General features: G+C 48.6%; 1 protein-coding gene across 45 annotated transcripts in view; it reads right to left on the bottom strand.

Annotated features, from left to right (window-relative positions):
• Positions 1-19,463, bottom strand: part of rims2a (regulating synaptic membrane exocytosis 2a) — a 110,064-nt gene that overhangs the window by 68,389 nt on the left and 22,212 nt on the right. For 36 of the 45 annotated variants that reach the window (XM_078095460.1, XM_078095463.1, XM_078095470.1 and 33 more), the window contains one exon: positions 10,416-10,699. In XM_078095460.1, the coding sequence (XP_077951586.1) occupies positions 10,416-10,699 (284 nt within the window). Of the gene's footprint in view, positions 1-6,415; positions 6,958-10,415; positions 10,700-15,665; positions 16,349-19,463 lie in introns of those variants that run through there. The other 9 variants (XM_078095481.1, XM_078095483.1, XM_078095484.1 and 6 more) reach the window with 3 other exon arrangements.

Genomic DNA, 19,463 nt, shown 5'->3' with positions numbered 1-19,463 from the left:
AAACGGAAGAAGTGCTGGAGAGCGAAAAAAAAAAAGGAAAAATCTTCAAAGTCAGCTTCTTTCCTCTGCCTGGCCACCCCTGGAGATCAGATCAACTACTATCCTAAAACCTAATGAACTAGTAAACACTGGGAATTAAATGAATATTACATGGGGGTTTCATTAACGCCAGCCAGAAGACTCCAGAAATAATGAAGGGGCGAGGCGGAAACGGGAGGAGACAGTTGCTGGAGCAGCTTTTTCTCCCCCCCCCCGTGTTTGCTCAGCATCTGCCTGCCAAAGGAGGAGGCTTTTTGATCACTCCTCAGCTGGGTGTCAGGAGAAGCCCAGGGAGAACACCTAGCGCCGCTACATCGCCAACACAGACAAACTCAGCTAATTGTACAGATGCAATGAGGGCAGGGCAGGTGAGGGGGGGCACGGGGCAATGTTTACAAAGTATTGAAAATAACGGGTTGAGCTTGAGAAATACAATGAGTGTTACGGAAGCGGATTTGAGGGCGAGGCTGTGGATGAGATGAGACGGATGATGACAGCAACGGGCTGGATAGATGTTTAGACTAAGCTTCTTCATTATTGCTTCATCACGCGGCTTCTTCAAGTGTATTTTTGGTAATTGATTAAATTGGAGCATGGAATAGATCTGGATTTGGCGCACGGCAACAGGATTACGTGTAGAAGCGGGCCTCTTTTCCCCATTCATGAAACAATGCAAGCAGATATTATGACGTTGGGTCAACAGTTTATTGGGCGTGTGGTGGGGATAATAACTAGGTTACTAAAACAGATTCATAGAGAAAACCTGGACCTGTAGACCCTGAAATAGTCTTTGGCTTTGGTGGACATAAAACTGATTCCAAGCACACAGAAATATCTGACACGGCCAGCATGGCCTGAAATGTTTGTTCAGCTGTGTCGTGTAGTCCACCTCTTGACCTTCAAAAAGGTCAGACTGTGATCAATAAATCAAATGTAAAACCAGAATGATGATGCTGTGAAGTACCTTTGAGAGGAGAGCGCCTTAAGTTAGCACCTCCCCTGACCATCAAGACCAGAGGAGGATATGTGGGATAACACCATTGAGATCCTGCACAGACGGCAAGCTCCTACAGCAAACTGAACCCCCCCTTCAGACTGTTAAACGGTCACTGACGTTGACAAATAGCATCACACATCAAGGCATATGGTTGAGCGCAAAGCACTATCCATGCAGAGTGTGCAGTCCCCCCCCCCCCCCCCCCCCCCATGGCTGCGTAAAAACCAGATGACATCAGACATCTGTTTGGCAGCAAAAAGCAAAGATAATCCTTTCACGAGAAGAAAACGACCCCGTGGCTTCAAACACATGAACATACAAGTGCCGCCGTCGCTGCGTGCCCTCTCACCAAGAAACACAAGCAGACGCAAGAAGAGCCACGCTGGGCAGTTTGAAGATGCTCCCAATGTCTGACTGGAATAGTCGTTTCACTGGCAGGATGCTACTGTAAGTGCACACAAGCCTCTTCGGCCTTTGAGGGAATCAGTCTCGCTCCGTAAGCATGAACAGGGCCCAGCGCTCTGCACAGGCCGCTGTTTCAGTTTGAAAAGAACACCATCTGTCCCTCTGTTGCCCTGCGGCCACTTTCTGCACCGTGCCCATTGACCGCAGAGAACGGGCTTGCCGGTTAAACTGATACGTCACCTTCCTCTTACCGGGTGACACAACCACGGCGGCGTAGAAACCTGTAACCCAACCTCTGCAAATAGAATATTTCACCTCCTTCATCCGGGCTGCAGCATCGGCAGAGGTGGCAGCGGGCCTGCGGCTCGGGACATGAGCCCGATGCTTATCTGGCTACACAGCACACCGCTAGCAACCCACGCTCTCTCTCTCTCTCGCTCTCTCTCGCTTTCATTCTTCCTCTCACAATCCTACCCCGGCGCTGAGATATGATTTGGGCATATCGATTCGGCCGATGTCTCTCTCGCACTATTCATCCACCTTTTCCTCTGCGCTGCTTTCGTGCCAACTCTCTCCAGTTTATCTCTTTCACTCTCTCTCTCTCTCCCCCCATTTCTCCCTCTCCGTCTCTCTCTCTCTCCAGCGTGCAATCATAATAACGCCTCTCTTAGACGCGCAGGCAATAAACCAGGGCCTCCCTTCTTCCTGCGCACATCTCCCATGGCGAGGACAAAACCAATAAAGGGCTGGCTTAATTACAGCTGCTGAGTGCCGCCAACACCCGTGTGCAACACCATGAGGCTGAGGGTGGGCTGAGGGTGGGCTGAGGGTGGGCTGAGCGTGGGCTGAGGATGGGCTGAGGGTGGGCTGAGCGTGGGCGAGGTATGAGGGGATGTCGGGGTGGGGGGTTTGACTCGACACCTAAACCCTGAAGACGCTACTTTACAGCACTCACAGAGACAAACTAAACAGAGAGGACGGTAGCCCGGAGGCAGGCAGGGGACATGCGGAACTCCCAGTAGCTCCAGCGGAGGAGCTCAGTTTTTTGCATCCGCGAGGCATTCATGTGTAACTGTTGGTGGGGGAGGATGGCCGTTGGTGGGGAAAACTAAATACACACTCAGACAACTTAGCCTGGGTAAAGAGGGGCAGAAACAGGGGCAACTGTTACATATGCTGCAATCTGGCCAATGATACAGCAAGGTGGATACACCTCTAAATCCTCCCGTGTCCAGGACTGTAACGGGGGCCATGGGAGCGACTGCTGTGAAGTCCTTGTCGCGGGCTGTTTCTAGGTCTTTCCTCTTCTCTAATTTGCCTCCTCTCCTTTCCCCCAGTTCTGTCACATGGACATGAATCTGGGACCCCCGGGGGTTCACGGTCCCACAAGCTGCAGCCCGCTCCGTCTGCCTCGACTACAGCTCCGTTACCATGGTGACTGATGCCCGGGTCTCCCTGTCTACTCCTATAGTGTCTCCTGCACTCCTCTCTGTGTGTCCTTTCCTCTGATTTGTCTCTCCACTGAGCTCATCTCACCTGACCTAGACAAGGCTTGCTATCAATACTAAACAGGTCAGAGTATATGCCTTTTATGCTACATGCATTACAGACTGGACGGGGTGTTTGATAAAGTTACATGGAGCCAATGCAGCCATGAGAATACAGCATGTCATGCAGATGGTATGTGTAAAGGAACGCACTCTTGCGTTCCTTTACACATACCATCTGCATCTTTTGACGTCACTTTTCCTCATCCACCTATTGGTACAGTCCATGGCCGATGTGCTGTCCAGTCCTGAGATACGAAGCAATGAGTGCAGCATCAGATGGAGGTGACGTTCATGCATTTCAGACATGGGACTGATGTTATCGACCTTTCAACATCACAACCATCGCTATTTTTAATGGTTAGGCAATTTCCAGAGCTCAAAAACTTGGTATTACTGCTCTGGTAGCAAATAGTGGAAGATGGCAATTACGAACACACATTGCCTAACCAGCACAATCCTGAGCCGCTACAGACAAATGAGCTGCTTCGAATGTGATAACTTCAGAGATGACTCATAGTTAAGAGGCCTCTTTAACGAAGATCCCGCTACTGAATTGGCTTCACGGCAGTTTCATGAGGTCTTTCCTGTGCTGTAAATGTTTTCATATTCTCTCAGAAGCACGTAACTTACTAACTTCAGGTTTCTAATTGTGTGTTGTATCAGTCTTTCAGAATATTTGGGCATCAAATCTGAGATAGATAAGATAACCGACCTGCCATCATGGGGAAAACATACCACGGTCATGTTAACCGCAGACCGTTCACCGTTCAGTAGCTATGTGAGACGGCACATCCCTCGCTCCATGCCTTCCTCATAGAGGCTCCGCTCTGACATCAGAGTTGACAGATGGGGAGGATCATCATTTCTGTTGATTGAACATCGCACCTTATCACTATGGCAACCAGATTGCTGAGAGGGACAAGTGAAGAGATGGGTGGGGGAGGGGGGGGAAGGGGGGGGTTCCACTTCAGAGGAACTTTCAGTGTCGAACTGACAGCTTTCCTCCGCTCTGAGACTGTACACACTATGCGACGCATAGACTCACTGCGGGAGAACAATATGTGAGAGTGTGGGATGAATTAAACATCTGTGGTTATGAGGATGACTCACTAAAATCACATCCGAGATTGGGCGGCCCGTTTGGAATCATTAAACTGCGGCAGGATGGGTTTTATTTAATATGCTATATTTGAAACACTTCGCTGCTTTCAAAACATTGCATCTGTGCAGAAAAATGGAATGCAGCTCTTCCTATCACGCTTATAGCATCGCGCAGCTTGCAAAAGGCTCATCTGGGAGAAGGGTATATGATGTGAGCCATAAACCATTGTCCTCATGCTTGGTTACAATACAATGATTCTCATCTTATTTTTTGTGCGTTCTCCAACAAAGTCCCAGCAACACGAGCGACCGACGCGTCCGCTCAGGACCTTTCAGAATTAAGATACGTGGTTGGGTTCAGGGAAAGGTTGGACTAGGTTCTGTAGCTTAAGTAAGTAGTCTTAGTTAAATACGTTCGCAAAGGTACGAAAAGTCAAGTGACCTCCATCAGCCTCCAGGCCTCCTGTGTTTGACTTGATAAAAACAAACTACGGTGCCTTCTTTTTCTCGTCAGGACAAACAGCGAATGCGAAAAGCCTCACATATGCAGTAACGTCCCCTCTGTCACGTCCCACGTCCATCAACAGACACATTTGGGTTTCAGGCCTTTCAGGGCAGCGAGCAAAAAGAGCTGCCATATAGCGTCTGTATGAGGGTGTATTAGAGGAGTGTGGGTAGGGGGGGGGGGTATGGTTGCAGTTTAAATGTAGTGACCACTCAATTCAAAACCATTCAGGCCTTCTAAGAACAGATCCCCACTCCCCATTAGGCCCTCTCCTGACGCACACATGCATAATACATGGCAGCTGGATCTAAAAGCATACAGCCCATTAGCAGGCCAAGAAAGAGGCACAGATAAAGAGAGAGAGATAGACAGACAGAGAGAGAGAGAGCCAAGCTGCTGGTTTGCAGAGGGTTGTGTTGTTGTTATTGTTTTGTACCGGTGGGTTCTACTTACAGACCCACAAATGAGTGGACACTGGAGGAGCGTTAAAACTGAGGACTCCTACCACTTAGTTGCATCACTCACAACAGTACATTAGTTCGCTGGTGCGGCCACCGCCTCCACCGCTCTGAGAAGGTTTCTACGGGAGAGGTGTACTGAGAAAAGAAAAGAGGAAAAGGGGTAAACGATGGGAAATAAGTTCAGCTCAATCAGGCCGATGTGATGATTGCCGGATCACAGTTTCCGGGCACAGAGCCCTCTGTTCGGCGCTTCTAGTGGCTGAGTGCTCTGGCCATGTAATGTGCGGTGGCAGGGAGCCCAGCAATGCTGTAAATTATTTCTGACGGTAGGTGGGGAGGGGGGGGGGGGGCAAGAGGAAAAGACTCGCAGTCCCCGGAGACAGGCGGTGCATGGCGTGGAGATACGAGGTGTGTGTGGGGGGGGGGGGTTCGTCTTCTCTGGGCCCTGCAGCTGGAACGCGAGGAATCAGTTAGTTAGTTAGGGGGGGGGGGGGCGGAGCATTTAGCAGAATAATCATAAAATGCCCAATGCATCCAAGTGAGATCCGGCTATGCTCTCCCTCCACAAACACCACACCAGCACTCCTCTTCCAGCAAATGAGAAAACGCAGCGAGCAAACGTTGCAGTAACTCCGGCTTGAAGGGGAGGAGACAGTAAAAATGATCCTGGTCTAGAAAGCATAATATGTGTATAACGTTTCACCGCTATTCAATCAAAGAATGTATAAGCATGTGCTTTATTCCCTTCTTCCTTCTTCTAAACACAATATTGTATCGGTGTGTACGTGCGTGACTTGCGTGCGTGGATGCGCGTCTCCAAGACTCTTTTAAAAATGTACATTTACCCACTTCAGCCCTCTCGTGTTCTCCTCGCGGGGACGGCAGCAGAGGAAGTAGCCTCCAGCACACATGCGGCTGCTGCTGCAGCGGTGCGCGGAGCACGCGCGCACACGCGCGCACACACACACACACACACAGGCCCACATACAACACACCGACGCGGCCAAGGCGCACGCATCACCGGGGCACCTCGGCATGGTCCTACAGTCTGCCTAAATAAAAGGACTCCTTTTCAGTACGCATGCGCAAACGGCATACCGCGGCAGCATCAGTGTTCACACCCCCCCCCCCCCCCTCTCTCCCCCCTCCATCAGCCAGCCAGGAAATATCTGCAGCAGCAGCATCGGTACTACAGGCTACTAAAGGTTGTGATTACGCAGGCTGGCTGCCGATCGATACAACCAACCCCCCCCCTCCCCCCCCCTATGCCCCCTCCCCACAAAGACCCGTCTGACATACCGACGGGGAAGCCCTTCCTCATAAATTGGGCCATTTCTTCGCAAAAGGAATCACTCACCCGATGCTGCTCAGCGCCTGCTCGAAGAGCTCCGTCTGCAGGATGTTCGGGGGCGCAGCGAAAGCGCCGTTAAAATGCGAGAAAACGGAGCTACAGAACTGACGCAATGTGTCAAACTGCATTTTCCCCGCTCCGCTTTTCTTTTATCCCCAGAAAATGATCACCTCCCCCCCGCCCGCAGACCCTTTCCTGCGTTCACCGGCAACACATCCCGAAAACCCTGCGCGCTCTCTCCGGACGACCCCCCCTCCTCCTGCTCCCCCTCCGCCCCGATCCACCTCCACACATAGACCTCCTCCGTGTTATACTCGGATTATCCCCGCGGGCGCGTCAGACGCAGAGAAGCCGCCGAGCAAGTTCCATATTTCTCGGGCCGCTGCTGGTGAAAAGTGTCCTCAGACGAGACGCATTCCGGGCGGGATCCGTCGGTCATGATGCCCCCGACTTGGAGCGGTGGAACGGGGGCAGCGGCGGTGCCGGTGACGAGCCCTTTCTCCGGCTCTTCTCGAGGTGCGGGGAGAGGCGGAGGAGCGCCCGGAGGAGAGGAGAGGCGGAGAAGCATCCCTGCCCGGCAGCGGCTGCCTCGCGTTCAACTCTCATTCGCCGTCGCCTATGAAAAGCAAACACGCTCGGAGAGGCGCACGCACGCACGCACACAACGCAATCTGTGAGCACTCTTTGCCATATCGCTCCGTCCTCTCTCATGCACTCTTTGGTAAGCGCGCATGAAAATAATATATATAAAAATAATAATAAACACGGTGTTATTCTGCGGAGACGCGATGATGTCGTCAGGATTTTCTTATTTTTTTTTCCATTTATTTCTTACATTCCATATCTGGGATCATAGCATCGACTCCTCGTCACCATTAGCAATTGACATGGTGCAATAGGTCTGAAGGGTGGGAAGAGTGCCTGAGAGGAAAGGGCCAGACAGAAAGGAGGGCTCCCGAAGGGTCCCGAGGGGTACCGAGAGGTACCGAGAGGTTAGCCCCCCCTTATATTGTTTTCAGGTGGGCATGTAACTTGAAAGAGTAGAAAGACGTTTTTAAAAAAATGCATTGAGGTTGAAGAGGTTCTAGAAAGATGCTGATGTTGAGCATTTGATTAAATACCTTGACAGACAATCAAAGGTCTGTGCATTAGAACGTGGAGGTGTGGCGGATTGCAATCATTTGAAAGCGTTTTCTTCACAAAACACGTGGCCAGCCGTCGAAATGTTACCCCATTGTTACATCTGTCAGTTAAAGGCTTTCAAACAATATTCTCCCAGACTAATATTCTCAAACAAACCAAGCGTTTAAGAGCAAACTAAATCACGGTTCTAAATCAGTTCAACTATACAATCCTCAATATTTTACATACAATGAAGAAGAAGAATAGAGATTTCAGGTTTGTTCACTTCAGGTCTAGTCCATTGGATGGTTTTGGGTGTGGCCGCATCATCCGATCATAATTTGCCCGCTAAGATATATAACGTCATAGGAATGATCACTAGAAAGAAAAGGGAACTCTGTGTCAACGTGAATTATTTGGGTAAATTCCTACTGTAAAGCTCCTCTGGCTAATGGGGCTTGTTTGACTCAAGGAGACAAGCGCCGGCTAAGCGACGGTGACGTGAACCGTGCAAAGATGGGCCGCGTTGGGCTGGATGTTAAAGGGCCACGGCGTGTTCCTCCTCCTGCTCTTCCTCCTCTAACATTTGTGGCTCCGCCGAATGAGTTTAAAAAAGGCACAACGTGAAGGCGCTCCGGCAGTGAGTATCTTCCGATCCCGCTGTGATCCTTGTTGTTTCGTCAGCCTCACCCCACACTGCAGCTCTCCCTGCAAATCCGTGCGTTCATTCGAATGACACCTCCGAGACCAAGATAAATTAGAGGCCTTCCCAAGTTATTTCTCCTTAGAAATAGACTGTCAGCTCCCCCCCCCCCCCCCCCCGCTCCTTTCTTTAGCAGAACACATCCAGGAGTTAATTTAAACATTCTCTAAGATTGATGAAAGTGGGTTTTGGTGCTTATGCAGTGGGAGTTCTATTTATGGACTCGCTGCTATCCATCATCAGCATTACCCCGTGAGTTTTTTAGACAGCCAGTTTCCTGTTGTGGCATTGCGTACGTAGGCAATGTCGAAGTGAGAATCGCTCTCCGGTGCCATCCCCACCTCTGCGGCCGTGCCATCAATTGACATACATCGGCAAAGGCCTGGACTGGGGCAGAGAGGGACTGGATGACTGAATGCTTGGAGCGATCTGATCCACAGTCAGTCTGATCCTCCATTAAAACCAGCCTTCAGAGGGTGTTCAGGGTTTACGTAGATGGTCACGACTTGCAGTTAGCGATGATGCTCTGCTCTTAGTTGTGCGTATTCAGAGTATGAAAAGAACACCAGTTTACCCAGACAGGGGAGGAATACATATCTATGTTGGAGGACATGGGGAGGAATACATATCTATGGAGCAGGGGTGCCCAATAGGTTGATCAGCATCGCCTGCAAGAAAAAGTAGGCAAAAGTCGGCATGACTTGGTTGGTTGAAAAGTAGCTCGTTAGCCGAAAAAGTGTGTGCACCGCTGCTATGGAGTATATGTGGTCTTGTTGTGGAGCGGCCTCATTACGGTGTAAAAGCACTGAACGTATGTACTGGGCAGGTATGCGTGGTGTATCCATCAAAACATCTATTTGGAGCCAAATATCGGGCAATTAAAACAGACAGAGTGCTCCCCCCCCCCCCCCCCCCGAAAGCTCCCCCATGTCGGCTGTTTCTGAGCGTATCCAGAAGTAGAGAGGAGGCTGCAGCGGCGAGGAGGTGACACAGAACTAATGGGTTGTGTCTCCGAACACACCGTGAGCACAGGCTGCTTTGTCCCTGTGCTGGACAAGGTGGGGGAGGTGTGGGAGGTGTGGGGGGGGGGGGGGGGGGGGGGAGTATACGACCCACCAGATGTACATCTACAAGGTCAGCAGAGAATAGGAACAGGGTTGGTCTAATTCACTCCCTTTCCTATACAACGCTCCTTTAAACTAACATGCATGTGCGTAAAATATAATGTAAATACAGAATATCATGTTCCAACTGTCAATTTCCCTTCATAGACGGTCTGTTGTCCCAAACTGAGGACATTTTGAGAGATTCCGGTGTCTCACTGGGTTTCTGCATTAGAAATATACAGTACTTCCGTACTACAGTAACCCGAGTTGGATTACGGCAAAGTTGCCTTTGCCTCCAGTCATCATCATCCTCTCTCTCTCTCTCTCCTCATGCCTTTCCCATCCCTCACAGGAAAAGAGCAGAGATGCCAAAGAAACACCATTTTAACAAAAGAAACACATTTCTCGAGGGTCGCTGCAGTTAATAAGCTTCTCCTCCTCACTGTGGAAGGAGAAAGAGGAAGGAGCCCCCGTGTGGACATCAGAGCAACTACCTTATCTGACACCCGTATGAAGCAATAGCCAACCGGGGAGAAAAAAACACACCGTGAGTGTGCTGCTCAGAGAGCGCAACTACTGCATATGACAAATGTAACACAACGTTCTGCGTTAGCGCGCGGCCTGTTTTCTACACCAAAAGCATCTTAATTATGCTCCATTTCCAAGCCATTCAGTTCATTTAAATGCTATTTCCCTCCAAAGTAAAGGCAGTATGCCCCCTAGCTGAAGTTGCCTCAAACCCCCTATGTTTGTATGTGCTGTGTGTGTGTGTGTGTGTGTGTGTGTGTGTGTGTGTATGTGTGTGAAGGAGTGAGCGAGCGGGCGGAGGACTGTGGTGGAACTGTCTCTGTCCCCTTGTATTGGCCTCATGGGCTCATGGGTTTATATGGCGTCTTGACTGGCTTGGACCAGCACTGTGATGCACTACCATCGATGGCCACACGCCTGCCCAGAAGGTTCTTAAGCAGCAGCCTTCATGGGGGGGGGGGGCATCAGAAGTTATTTATCCCCCGATCGAACGATCTACTGGATGAAATCCCCTCTGCGTGACTTGGCGCGTGCGTGCAGAACTGACCGGTCTATGGGTGCGTCGCCGGGCGCCGAGTACCTCAGCCCCGCCCCGTTGTCGAGGGACGCCTGTCTGGGCAGGAGCCCGCCGTGAGGTCTGCTTCTGTCTGTCAGGTCCCCTGAGGCTCCCTGGTAGGGGTACAAGGACGGGTCCTGCAGTTTGGCCTTCTTCCCCTGCGGTCCGCCCTCAAACACGGCCCGCACCTGACCAGGCCCCGGGTCGAAGAACCACGCCCCCGATTTGGTGAGGATTTCTTGTTGTTTTCGGCACAAGTTGCATACCCACATAACCTGCAGGGAAGAAAAGGGCAGCGTTGGTATTTTGGAGAGGTGATCTACAGGCAGACGGCGTCTTATATGACCTATGATGAGCTGTAATGGAATGATTATGATTTGGCATCAAACATTTTATGAGAAATTAGGTTTAAGGTGGCAGATTTGGAGAAAAAACCCCGTCACCCCACAGAAAACAATAGTCGTCAAAACAGTTGTGAGGCGAATGGTGAAATATTAACACATGCAGCAGCCTTTGATATTACTGAAAGGTCAATGGGTTGACTTTATTATTATTACAGATTTTGAGTCCGTGAGTCTTAATAATCCCCTATTCAGCTCTTCTGATGTATCAGTCAAAAGTAGTGTGTGTGTTTTATATGTTAATTATAAGCACATTCTTATTCCTCTTTACGCATATTTCCTGACTAAACAATTATTTCTTCTGGTTAACAAACAGCAACATGTCAGAGCCTCCACGTCTACCGGTCGCAGGGACTTATTGAGGGTTCAGGAAGTAAAGACGCTACTATTGCATGTAATGCCTTTTAATAGGTTAAATGGAAAAAAGAATATGAACATTACATAGACGGAGTTCTTTTTCTGCCACCTCTCCACATTGGCCTCATAGATCGAGAGGACCAGGCGACCACACTTGTCTCATTGACTTAAAGTGACATCTACGTGTGTCTGCGAAGGCCAGGAGATCGTTAAATGATTGACAGGCCAGACGGCCAGCAGGCCGGCCAAGAGCTACTTGCAGGCGCCCCCCCCCCCCCCCCCCCCCCCCCCTCGCAGCGACACAGAGCAGCGACCCATGCAGAAGACACCTGAGTAAAGAGCACAGGGGTTGGCCACCTTTGGCACGCCATGTTAAGCCTTTGCACTACAGCGCACAGATAAAAAATACGACTCTTTCATGAGGTGCATGGGTGAAGCAGAAAAAAACAGTTGTCCAATTATGCAACTCAAGATTCAGTCCCCAGCCTTTAGTGCTGCTGGCTGAGACGTCAAACTTGTCGGTTCATGGGCGGTAAGTCAGCGGGAGACCGTCGCCTAACCAGTGACTTGCTGGTTGGTCTGGGTTTGTACAAGAGCTGGGATTCATAAACTTCCACAACATTACACCCTCCTCGTGGAGCTCCCAGCTGTCCTCTTCATACTGGCAGAGCGAGATAGCAGTGACAAGTACAGTGTGTTTGGTAGTCAGCGGTCGGGATCCCACTGTCTGTTTCTGCGTGTGACTGAACTGGCAGATAAAATAACCCCCATATGAGCCAACAGGTGATGCCCACAGCTTTTCTAAAAGGCCATTGTGTGTCACGTTGGGCTGTTATCACTTCTTTTTTTACTGTAGATGCACATGGCAAATCACACTCACGCTTACTATTCTTCATACCGTCTTAAAGCTAATTTCAAATGAGGTGTAAAAAAGACACATTGCGTGTACTGGACTCCGCAATGTTGACACACGGGCGTTTACGAGCAGCTATTAATGTTAAAGATGTGCCATAACTGTGCTGACGCACAAAGGAGGCAGGAGCGCCACAAACTGTGCTTTCTATGTCCCAGGGGAGTGTAGCCGGTGAGGCCATGACTGCCTCTTTAACGGGGGTCACGGCGAGCGCTCTGCAGTGACCCATGAGTCATCAGACCCGCGAGCCACCAGGGCCACTGTTCTGTTCTTTTATCAGCCACACTGGCTTCCTGGGCACACATGTACATACTTATAGTACACCCCGCTAACTTAATATGGTTTTTGGTTTAGTGTGCCTTTTGGCACTAAGTCTTAAAATGATAACAAGGATTTTGGATCAGACGGGTCATCGGTACATTTAAAAAAGGTTTTACCATAATACATTTCTCAAATTAAAATGACCGTTTATTAAGCCACTTCAAAACTGAATAAAGTTTCCATCTCACGTGAAATAAATTCCTGGTTCAAGGTGATCAATGGTGGTCCGGTTTGGGTTAGTCGGTGGTCCGGTCAATGCTAAGCCGATCTAATCTGTTATGATTCCCACAGTCTCACCAATAACAGTAGCAGCTGTATAGGTGACTAGAGTACATTTTTTCAAATGGAGGACTGCAATCTTTAGCCTAACTATATACATCATTCGTAATAATGTGAGGTAACAGGCAGTTTGAGCTCTATGCACCAAAATACAAGGATCAAAACGGCAGCCTGCGACCTCCACATTCACCCCTCTGAACTGCAACTAACGTACGTTATTGTGCACCTCTCTGCTCTGCCAATAATAATTAACCACATTCTCAGCCCTCGGACTGCACATATCCAGCTCTTTCATCTCATCGGTGTACAATAGTATTCCCAAAATAGTGCGCATGGATCCAGTAAACGTTGAGCACACTAAGCCTCAGACATCAATACTTGGATTTGATTTGTACTTTGGAACAGAGTCAGAATGAAAATGGATGTTTACACAGCGCGTTAGGCAGGAAGAGCCAAAGTAAGGGACGTGTCAGCGCCGGGGCTGAGTCCTCAAACGCCCGAGACGTCACACAAACTACCAAAAGAAGAGCCTCGTTTGCGCTTGACGACGGTGCATTTAGAGATTAAACAAAGGGATTTGAAAGAGCTACGTGGGCCCAAGAGGTTAAAGAGTTTCATCAACTGATAGAGAGGCCGGTGGAATATGAGCTTTAAGGCTGCAGGGAAAAGCGGCCTTAGTCAAGGATGCCAAATGGATTCCAAGCACATCTAGGTTGAAATGTTCTTTGTTCCAAATGTTCTCTTAGATTAGATAAAATAGCCGAAATACCCCAAATCCAATCATGCCGCATCCCGCCAGATATGCGTCAGTAACAGAAACATGTTGTTTTTTAATCATTACACTTTTTTTTTCTGTCTCCAGTCACACTGGCAGAGCCTTCACACAGCATGAGGCCGCTAACAGTCCATCTAGGCGAGCGGGACCAAATCAGTGTGAGCGCAATCCGCACCGACGGGAAACTGTAGTACCCCTCATTCGCTAATAGACCACGATGACTCTACAACAGATGCATGCATGCACAGTGGCACACGCAGGTCAAGCCGCTGTAACAGCCAGAGGTATGTTCGCTCTCACTGCAGCCATTCTCCCCAAGACTCTGTACACACACACACACACACACACACACACACACACACACACCCCTCCGGCTTAACTCTTCACGGCTGAGCGCAGGCAAGGGGTTGAGGGCTGCGGCCCTCGGGCAGGGCCATTTCTCCCTGTGTATGCACATTTCATAGTCATTGAACCTGCAGCTAAAAATAGAAAGCTAAAAAAAAAAACCTAGCACTGCAAACGGCAGGAAGATACACTCTATTTAATGCGCCATAGGCTGTTTACTGGGGCACTGAATTATGGGAAACAAACACCCGCTGCCTTGGGATCAATAAATAATTTCCTTTCTAATACATTCTCTACACACCGAGGGGTTGCTGTTTTTTTTTGTCAGCAAATACAATCTTCCAAAGCATTTGTGTCTGCAACACAAAATACACAAAGCAATGCCGCAACCGAAAGACGGACTGTCTTTCGCAGTAAACATGTGTTTGTTGCAAACGGGTGTGAGCCGCCTGTGTCATGAACATGTTGTGGTTTTGAAAAACCTTGGAGCCGACTACCTCGCATACAAATTATAAGCTACACCAATAGGAAATAACATGCTTTGGCAACGTGCTTTACATGGTCCTTTTTTGCCTGCTTCATTCACAATTTCCCTGGAGGAGTCACACACACACACACACACGCACACACATCAAAAGCAGATAGATCTGCAGTATGAGAGAGTGCTGAGCTCTCTCTTGTGGCCATCAAACTGCACTACAGCATTACTTAACAGAGGCTCCGGAGTGAATCAGCAGTATCCTTGCAGGCACAGCTCAGTGTGCCCAAATGGAAAGCCAAATGACATCAATGGCATTCATTCATTCATAACGGTAGATGTTAAGGTTGCTGATTAGGCAGTTCCTAATTTAGGGCGGGCGTTGCCATTGCCCCGAAATTCACGTTATTCGAGAGTTGGAGTGGGCATGCCAGTTTCACAGTGGCCTCAGATGCATGACCCCCGCTGTTTGGTTTGCTGCCGGCTAAATAAAAAAGCGGAGGAATAAATTGCAAAAGAGCAAGAGTAAAGGCTTGGATATTTGGAGATGGCCCAACACTGCAATATTGATGACAGTATATAAGCTGTCATAGGTGTCATATTGCTTTGGCGTTTCTCTCCTTCACTTGAACCAAGGTGAACTGAAGCACCCGTTAAAGACTCATTGTTCAGGGTGAGCAGGGCTCCTCACATCGACGCCTATAGGCCGAGTCCGCTTCAGGCACACACGTATGTGACAGGCTGCAATGACAGACATATGGAGGCCAATGAATAATGTGCATCAGGACAGATATATCTTATTCTATTATTTCCAGGAGCAGGATAACATTGCATGAAGTGAATTGTTCCTCTATAGTCCACATATGGATACCGTTCACTAAATCAAATAAACAAATGCAGACGTTGTTTTTTGTTTGTTTGTTGCCTCGTGGACTTACGGATCAGTTTTTCTATATAAAAAAAGTTTTCGGGGCGTTTTGGTGGGATTCATTTGGTTCACGAGCTCTATAGCGGCACGTGGTGAATTATATTTTAATGAGCTTATAATTTTAGTGTGGGGCGCCAGTAATAATAATAATAATTTATGGATATGTATGTTCCTTGTTAGAGGTTCAGAGACACGAGGATAACGAGGAGTGGAATTCTGTTGCCATCCGGCGGTAAAGATGGAAAATGTTTGTGGGACCCACATCCCTCTCAGCCTCTCTCGGACCTTTGAATATACAATGTACAATAAACACCACGCCATTTAAAAAAACAAAAAAAAAAATGCTGCAAGGTAAAACAATAAATCGACAGCTGTGCTCAATCTTCGAAGGGGACGTGTAGGACCTCCTCCCCGTCACATCGGGCCGGTGGTCGGCCAGCTTACCCATGGTGCCGAGGAGGGGGAGCGGCGCGATCGCGGCGTTTAAGTCCTTCGGATGTGTGGACGGATGTCCGCAGCTCCTGGAGGGGAAAAAAAACAAAAAAAAACGGCCGACCTTCAGCACCGCGGACAGCTCCCGATCAACGGGGGCGCCTGTCGGAGCGCGGCACGCGGGGAGCACCGTGAAGGTTAAATCGGGGACTTTTATCCCGTCACCGTCGACCGCAGCGTCCGGAGACGACGATTCACCCAACGGGGATGAGGGATTCCGTTAACGATTCCGTGAATCGTCGCGCTGGATCCTTCAAACCCGCGTTTAAAAACCACCCCGCGGACTCGGCGTGTCAGCGCGGGAGGAAACAACAAAAAACACGAGGCGCGCAGCGTCAAACCCCCGCTGTGATTCCCACCGCCGCGGTGTGAGTTGGTCTGAAGCTCCGCCGGAGTTGACGAGCCCTCGTTACTGACGCGTCCCACCTTCCGCTCCCACGGACACTCCAGCAGACGCGCGCAGCAGCGCGGCGACGCGCGACACCCACCGGCGCCGCGTTTCCTCCGCTGGCTTTAACGACCCCAACACATACTGGGTGTGAATAAGGGTTAGACACAGATATTTTTAAAAGGGGCACAGCCGTTGTGCTCGTGTATTTTTCTTCGTCTGTCAGACTACCGCCGGACTATGAAATCACGGGAGCCGTGAGGTCACTGAACACAACAAGGAACGGTGCTGCGTTCACGTGCTGTTGGAAAAAAAGCGTTTGTGGATTCTAGAATTTCAACGTGGGATAAAAGTGGAAAGCTTGTATGAGATGAGGCTGTGCCCATCTTTCCCTCATTCATCATTTTGTTGATGATCAGGGGGGATGAAGCTAACATCATCAGCACCTTTTAAAAGTCACTGTACAGCCAATTTGGAAAATGCAGAATTCTTGCAAAAATTCAAATCTTAAATACAATTGAGGAAAATTGCACTTACAGTTTGTTAGATTTCAACCAATTATTTGTTAATTCGGGTCAGAAATACTGTAACCTTGGTTAAAGTTACGAGTTAGTGGGAATTAAGAGATGGAATTTAATAATAGGGGGGAATAAATAGGGGGAATTTGAAAAACAGTGTTCAGCAGGTTACACTATATATAAAGAAGAGATATGGTCTCTTTAATGGCCCCACAAGCTGGGCCCCACAAAGTACGACTCCCCCTTTGGTTTCATAGCAGTGATGTGGAGGGGCCAACATGGAACGTCTTCAACGGTTGCTTTAATCACAAATAACTTCCTCTTGGGGACTGTTGATTTCTCGGGCCCTTTTGAGGACACATCAGAGGAAACGGTGGTGAGCTGCACCGCTACAAGCAGGGATTCTGAGGACTTTGCAACACTGACACAGACTTTATCTCTATCAAAGGTATATCATACTTGTTACCCCCCAAAAATCAGCCCGTACTTTGTTCTTTGAGCGTCTCCTGTAGAGGCTCAGCTGGTTCAAAGATGTGATTGTTATCAGGCAGATATTCCATCGGTGTTTCTATATCTATTATTCAGCTTGTCGTGACATTGTGATTAATTGTGACTATTGTGCAATCAGTTAAACGTTATAGGCGGTTGAGCGGGGATTCTGTTGAGTCTGTTAGCTGTTCTATTTATTCACTCTATATCACATTCCCGCGTGCCTCTGCTACCTGCCCCAGACACAGAAACTTGTAAATATTCAATGGCGCTTCGCAGAACTAGATCTCTCTCGCCAATGCTGTCACCATCTGCGAGCGAGGGAAAGAGTAGACGGATGGAAAAAGGGCAGACTTCACCGGTGCCACCTCTTTCACTGACACCCAAGATTTTGGACAAGCAAGGTCTACCGGAATGTGGCCCCCGTAGATTAAGGGCAGGTAAATCAACGCTTCTTTCCTGCTGTGACTACGAGCACAAAAAAAACCAGAATCAGGTATCAATACCACAACTATCTGACAGTAGTGCGTTTTGCAGACTAACAAACACCTGCTGTAATACCACCATCTAAAGGAGGTCTACTCTTTATCTTAATAGAAAATCAATTGCAAAATCATCGATGATCAATACATGCTTTGAACCAACCCAACATCTGCTCAAATGTTCACTGGGTTATCTTCAGCTCCAACACGTCTCACACTCACATCCTAGTGATCGCCTATAGTACAATTAGTCCAACAATTAGTCCAACAATTAGTCCTATCTCCCTTCGCAACAATATGTACCAGTCAAAGGTTTGGACACATTATCTTATTCAATTCACTGGTAGTGTATATATATATATATATATATATATATATATATATATATATATATTGTTTTTTTTATTTAACCTTTATTTAACCAGGTAAAAGTCCCAATGAGATAGAGATCTCATTTTCAAGGGCGACCTGGCCAAGAAGGCAGCAGCACACGTCGTTAAAAAACAGCCATAAAATACATACACATGACATGAGTAAAACACAATACAAATTAAGTCAAAAACTAAAATACAAAGAAAAAATGGTCAAAAGCAGAGGCACCGTTCAATAGATTTTTGTTGTCTGTCCATTTGGAGACGTCGGAAAACATTAAAAGATACAAGTTGAGACAATTTCAGTTCAGCCTGGAGATTGTTCCATGTTGATGGGCCGGCAAAACTGAATGCTTTTTTCCCCGATTCAGTCCGCACTCGTGGAATGTACAAGCAGTAAATGTCGCTGGACCTTAAAGCGTACCGGTTTTCTGCTCCACGGAGAAGTGAACATAGATAAGACGGGACCATACCGAGGAGAGCCTTATAGATCAAGGACAGCCAGTGAGTTTCTCTCAGAGTGCTCAAAGATGGCCACCCAGACGTCATATAAAGCTGACAGTGATGTGTGAGGCGACCACAGCCAGTGAAAAACCTCAGTGCACTGTGATATACAGTGTCCAGAGCTGCTAGGCTTTTGGACAAAGCACATATATACAGCACATCTATCATATACATCATATACATATATATATATATATATCAATTTTACAGAACCACATATTAAACATATGTGTATCTGGTCTTGCCTAAAAGACAACCGCTGCCTTAATTGGCCCCTGCTGACCCTCCTTATGGTCAATTTCCAGAGACTCTATGCCACACAAATAGAAAACAGACTGTGTGTACTAACCCCCCCCCCCCCCCGCATCTTTTTTCACACTGGATGACTGATGCTGTCATATGAACTTCTGTATCCTGTCATAAATGCTTACTCTGCTCCCCTGCTGACGACAAGTCTATGCATAGCCAATTTCATAGAGCGTATACTCATTCTGAAGGCATATCTGCAAAAAGATATGCAAGATTGTCAAGCACCAAGACTATCTCGTTACGGACAAAGTCCAGAGTGTCCTTACATTACATTGAGCAGCACTTTATTAACATCAGCATCCACAGTCTATGCACGGAATTGACCTTGAGTGCCGGCAGGCCGGAGCACCACCTGGTAAATAGCTGGCATGGCCCCAGTGGCACATTCCAGGGCCTCTCTGCCATCGGTGGCCTCCTGCCACCGTTATTACTCAACGCCATCTGATCGGTAACCGATCTCCCAGCTTTTATCTACCAGCAAACAATGGCGGCCTGTACAACCGTGGTCTTGGCCCTCTGCCCTCTGCCCTCTGCTACCCTGGCGTTGGAGGTAGCAGAGGGCAGAGGTCTCTCCCAGCGATCATGCTGCTGGATCCGTTTGGTCTAATGGAACCTGCTGGTGTGTATCAGCGTCCCTCCATTGGCGGCACCCAGCAGCTCAACACAACCAGGTTAGAGATAAGAGAGGT

The sequence above is a fragment of the Gasterosteus aculeatus genome, chromosome 20, assembly GCF_964276395.1.
Source record: "Gasterosteus aculeatus chromosome 20, fGasAcu3.hap1.1, whole genome shotgun sequence".
Classification (NCBI taxonomy): domain Eukaryota; kingdom Metazoa; phylum Chordata; class Actinopteri; order Perciformes; family Gasterosteidae; genus Gasterosteus; species Gasterosteus aculeatus.
Note: the sequence above shows the minus strand (reverse complement) of the source record. Positions and strands in the feature narration are given on the sequence as shown.